At 49.4% G+C, this 5,507-nt stretch overlaps 1 protein-coding gene across 1 annotated transcript in view; it reads left to right on the top strand.

Annotated features, from left to right (window-relative positions):
• Nucleotides 1–5,507, top strand: part of Syne3 (spectrin repeat containing nuclear envelope family member 3) — an 82,989-nt gene that overhangs the window by 30,794 nt on the left and 46,688 nt on the right. Inside the window, exon 2 of the mRNA XM_005343516.2 lies at nucleotides 3,985–4,142. Coding sequence (XP_005343573.1) covers nucleotides 3,999–4,142 — 144 coding nt within the window. The 5' untranslated portion in view covers nucleotides 3,985–3,998. The remainder of the gene's footprint in view (nucleotides 1–3,984; nucleotides 4,143–5,507) is intronic.

Raw genomic sequence — 5,507 nt, 5'->3', positions numbered from 1 at the left:
ACAGGGTTTCTCTGTAGCATTGTAGCCTCTTCTGGAACTAGCTCTTGTAGACCAGACTAGCCTTGAACTCACAGAGATCCACCTGTCTCTGCCTCCCTAGTGCTGGGATTAAAGGCATGCACCACCACCACCTGGCTTAAGTTGCCGACTTCTTACACTTGCTTGCAGAGATAGTCTCCTCCCATTAGCTAAACTTCAGGCTGTCCCATAAGGGTCTTTGTACTGATAAGGCCCCTGGGTAGAACTCAGAGACCCGTGATCTTAGATGGGATGCTGACTCCACCCTTACCTCAACTTGACCCTGAGCAGCTGGCTTTTCTCTGTGCACACAGGCAGCAGTGAAGACCCCTGCTATTCGCGGAGCCTGGCATTCTCTCACGTGTATTTTTAGTTAACAGTGCAGCTGTCACACATGTCTCCAAGTGTTGTTTATGTCCAATATTATTTCAGTTGCAGGAGGTATCAGATCCATGGTTAGGTCATGTGATATACTGTGTTAATGTAGTAGTAATAGGAGTAGTGTGTGTGTGTGTGTGTGTGTGTGTGTGTGTGTGTGTGTGTGTGTGTGTGTATACGTGTGTGTGTGTCCGTCCCTCCCAAATATGATTTTCCATGTTTGGTAACTGAGTCGTACTGTGGCTGGTTTCCTTCAATTCTTTGCATGGGGAAGGAGCTTACCCTCCCGCAGGCACACATGCTCTGTGGGCAGCTGTGGGCAGCTGTCTCTCCTGATCTCTGCCTGGACTGTGTCTATTTCTTTACTGCTGGGGCTACCACCCAGGTGGGCTGGGTGCTGTGTTAATTAAATTCCTGGGTGGGGCAGCTTTGTCCAAGAGGTTCCGATCTCCCCGAACTCCGCCGGCAGCCTCACCAGTCAATATGAGTGCCCCCTGAGGCTGGGTTGAGCCCTGCCTGCTGAGAGGTACATTACCGGGTTGCCAGGCTGGCATGCTTTGCTTTGTCCACACAGCCCTTGGAAGGGCTCCGCTAGACCCACTGCTCTGCTAGTCAAAGGACTCCTGTCCTCTGAGGAGCTGGGGATGATTTTCTGTCCCTGCATTCCTGGCTTTGTAAAAATAAAAGCAGAATTCTTGGAAGTTAGACAAGACCAGCTACTAGACAGCCGTTCAGAGCCGCAAAGAACCAATGTCTGGGCTAGCACATGTGAAGACGCCTTCAAAAGAAGCCCTGAGAGACAGGGAGTGGCTGCAGGTGTGTATTAAGTTTCTAGAAAAATATCAAAACAGCGCTAAAAGAAAAGCAACACATTGGGGCTGAGCCCTGAATGGGCAGCAGCCACTCCTAGCATGCGGCCTGTTCTGCACCACCCACCCATGCCCATGTCCTTTGGCCCTGCACTGCTAGCCTGGCCTTTGTCTGTGTCTCTTTGTCTGCCACAAATTCCTCCACCCAGTGCCATGGGGATTGAGGCCAGCCAGATTTCCAGCCAAGGCTTTTTGAGTGATTCAGTCATGTTCGGAAAAGGTTTTGCTTATTTTTTTAATCATAAAATGATGGTTGCTCTTTCCTGAAAATGTTCACAAAATTTTGTGAGGTTGAAAATAAGGAAAGGATGGACTAGAGAGATGTGTCAGCAGTTAGAAGCACGGCTCTTCCAGAGGACCTGAGATCGATTCCCAGCACCCATGGGAATTCCCAACCACCCATAATTCCAGCTCCATAGGAGGTGACACCTTTGGCCTCTGCAGGCACCCATGTTCACACGCACATACACACACATACATGCATGCATACATATGAATAACTTAAAAAGATAAATAAAAGGGTTGAGCGATGGTGGCGCATGCCTTTAATTCCACCACTCAAGAGGCAGAGGCAGGTGGATCTCTGTGAGTTCTAGGCCATCCTGGTCTACAAGAGCTAGTTCCAGGACAGGCACCAATGCTATACAGAGAAACCCTGTCTTGAAAACAAACAAACAAACAAACAAACAAATAAAAGAGAAGTGGGGAAATCTTTCAGTGGTGATCTTGGCATCGATAGTTGTTGCCCTTTGCCAAGTAATTTCTGAGGTCATGGTGGCTCTCTACATGGGAGAAATGTCAGGACTTTGAGGGGCTGGGCCACTTCTACACACCCTCAACTCTAACTTAGTCACATGGGCTCAGTAATGGAGAGTCCCTAACCTTTTTATATGAGTGATGTTTATTTTTTCTTTTTAGTGTTGATTTTTTTTAAGATTTTTTTTTCTGCTTATGTATGTATATGCATGTAGTGCCTGTGTAGGCCAGAAGAGGGAACCAGACACCCCTGGAGCTGGCGGTTGTGAGCCACCATGTGGGTGCTGGGAACTGAACTCAGGTCCTTTTGCCAGAGCAGCCAATGCTCATAACGGCTGAGCCTTCGCTCTGGTCCCCTGTTGGTGGTGTTTCAGTTTTGTTAGGTGTAGGGCTGTAGCTGCTAAATACAAATAGATACAAATCTTGCATCAGTTTTTGGTACTGCATCCTCAGTGTTTGCTTCCACAAGTTCCCTCTACGCTTGGATTCTATGGATGTCTGTAGAGTGTCAAGTGCACGTATACCATAAACTTGCCACCAAGTCCCCATGACTGGGCGTGGAGGTGGCTTCTAGTTTCCTTTCAATTAGCTGCCTTATTTTTATTAAGTTTTTTTAGTTAGCATATAGAATAATAGATTTCATGATCCACAGTTCATATGCCCTTTCATTCACATTTATCATTGCTCTTTGCTCCCCTCCCCTCTCCCCTCCCCATCCTCTTTATACCCCCCCCTTGGTTCCTTTATCATCCCAAATAGTCTCCCTTCTGTTTCCAACACATGTGTGTATGTGTGTGATATAATTACAGATTTTACATATGGGATAGAGTATGTAATATTTTAGATACTTTATCTTCTTCCTGCCTTTCACCCTCTCTTCTTCCCCTCTCTTTAGAGCTCTATCTACTTCCTGCCCTATGGGCACCTTATACTCTCATGCCACTTTAAATAGCAGCATGGCTGCGATACAGCTCCATGGGAGGGAGTTTCTTTAGCAGGTGCACAGTCCTGTGTTCCATCCCCAGCATTCGCAATAAAACAGAACGAGAAAATGGTGTGGGGAGGTGTTGCGTGTTATCGTGGGTGCCCATTCTGGGCGGCTTCTTCCAGGAACCTTGGGCTTTCTGTGCAAGGCATCATGGGAGACTGGCAGATAAGTCAGAACCAATCCCTTGCCATGGAATGTGGAGGTAAATAACCTTCATCCAAAGCAAGGTATAGTCGCTGTCGGCTGACACCTAGATCCGGAATGCAAAAAAGCGTTTTGTCCCCGCTTAATGGGATTTTACAAACACTGGATGAGAAATTCTGAGGCTTTGTGTTCGCGGTGCAGGAGGAGGTTAGGAGCCACCTAGCCGAGGGGATTGGTGTGGATGGGCGGTTTGCCCCAGCTGGCAGGAGTTGCTAAGGAACAGGCGGGTTTTATCAGATGAGCTGGGTCAGCTACTTGTCTGTGTCTGTGAGGACCCCCCACCACCATCACCACAGAGGGACACAAACAAGAATTGCTGGAGTCCCAAGCTGGTGTGAAGTAGGGACAATCTAAGCTCACAGTCATCTCCTTGCCATGTTGATTTCAGGAGTGTTCTGGGTTTCTGTGCGTTTGGCTGATGCCAGAGGCAATGTTCTTTCAGTTGAAGCTTTGGATTCATTCAAATCAGTCTCGTTTTGGGTTTCACCTTCTCTGCCTGTGAGCTTTGAGTCTTTTATGGAGGGCCTGAGAATGTAGGTAGGAGCCACCTTGCTCCCAAGCTAAAGAATGGGACAGGGAACTTTGTGACAAGGGAATGTCTCTACCAGCCGACTGCTCACCCAGCAAAGGCTATACCTGCTTTCTCCCTGCCCATTTCAAGCTCTGGGCGCTTTAAGATTGACAGTTGTGTCAAATGGGGGGGGGTACTGATATGCTGTGTCTGCTGCCTGGGGTCTCTCCATAGCTCTGACCTCGTGTGGGCTTTCCCAGTGTTCTCAGGTGCCATGACGCAGCGGCCCCAGGAGGACTTTGACAGAAGTGTGGAGGATGCCCAGGCCTGGATGAAGGTGGTGCAGGAACAGCTCCAGCTCAATGACAACACACAGGGGCCCCGAGCTGCTCTGGAAGCACGATTGCGTGAGACGGAGGTAGGCAGTGATCCGGCTTCGCTGGCGCTGTGGGATTGGCTGCCTCCCTTCTGCTCTAGCTGAGGGACTATCGAGTACTTCACACCCTGACCTGGGTTTAGATGTCCTGATCATTTTGCTTAAATATGCATTCTGAGTAGTTTGGGACTGAGACCAAGGTTCTGATCTTCCAGAAAGTTCTACAAGATGACCCGGTTGCTTGTCCATACGACTGTCACAAGACACCCCTCTTTCCAGACCAGAGTGGGCATCCTCACATCCAGGAGGGTCACCTACCCCTGTTGGCTCAGGCTTGCCTCTGCCCATTACCCACCCCTCAAATCCAAGGCTTCTGTTGGGCATGCATTGGCTCACTTCTGCCCTCAGTAGGGAGCAATTACAAACCGCTGCTTGGAGGCTGGAGAGATGCCTCAGCTCTAAGTACGTCATCCCACTCTTGCAGAGGTTTAGAGTTCAGTTCCCAGCATTTCTGCCGGGTAGCCCACAGCCACCTGTACGCTAACTGTAGGGGATCTGTTGTCTTTTGGTTTCTGTAGGCACCTGCGCTCACACGGACCCTCACACAGACACATGTACACATAACTAAAGACGAAAGAAATTATTAAAAAAGTGGGAGGAGTCTGGAGCGATGGCTCAGCAGTTAAGGGTACTTGCCATTCTTTCCGAGGACCTGAGTTCAATTCCCAGCACCCATGTTGGCAGCTTATAACAGCCTGTAACCCCAGCACCAGAGGATCAGAAACTCTTTCGGCCTCTGTGGATACATATGTAGCATCCATACACAGGCACACATGTGTTGATTTGGCCAGAGCCCTCACAGACACCCTCAGAGGTGTGCTTTGCTAGTCTCCCAGGTGATTCTCAAAGCAGCCACGATGACAGTTGAGGCTGACCATCAGAGCCTTTTGTTGGTTTTCTCTTAAACTCTCTGTGGCTCCCATTGTCTACCAAAGGAAAACTAAGCCTCCCCCAGTGTTAGAAATCCTCCCTGTCTAAGATCCTCCCTTCTTACCCCAGCAATCCTCCCTGTCTAAGACCCCCATTGTTGTTACCCCTCCCAAACCAATGCCCTCCTCTACTTCCTGTCACTGAGCCTTTGCCCACGAACTGCGTCTCCTCAGAAAACCCATCAGTTGGCATGAGTGAGCATATGAAATGAATACTGGCTTCCTGGTGCCCTCCTGCCCATCGCTGTCCATCAGCACCGCTGTCCTCCCCTGCCCTTCCTCCTTCCTCAGCTGCTTGTCACGTGAAACCCTGCACCTGCTGGCAGGCTGGCAGGTTGCGATTAAGGGCCAAGAGGGACATAGGAGGAACTGTTTTCTAGACTGGTGTGTGTGTGTGTGTGTGTGTGTGTGTGTGTGT

This window comes from Microtus ochrogaster, chromosome 1 (assembly GCF_000317375.1).
Source record: "Microtus ochrogaster isolate Prairie Vole_2 chromosome 1, MicOch1.0, whole genome shotgun sequence".
Lineage (NCBI taxonomy): Eukaryota > Metazoa > Chordata > Mammalia > Rodentia > Cricetidae > Microtus > Microtus ochrogaster.
The sequence above is the reverse complement of the archived record's forward strand: the minus strand, read 5'-3'. Positions and strand labels throughout refer to the sequence as shown.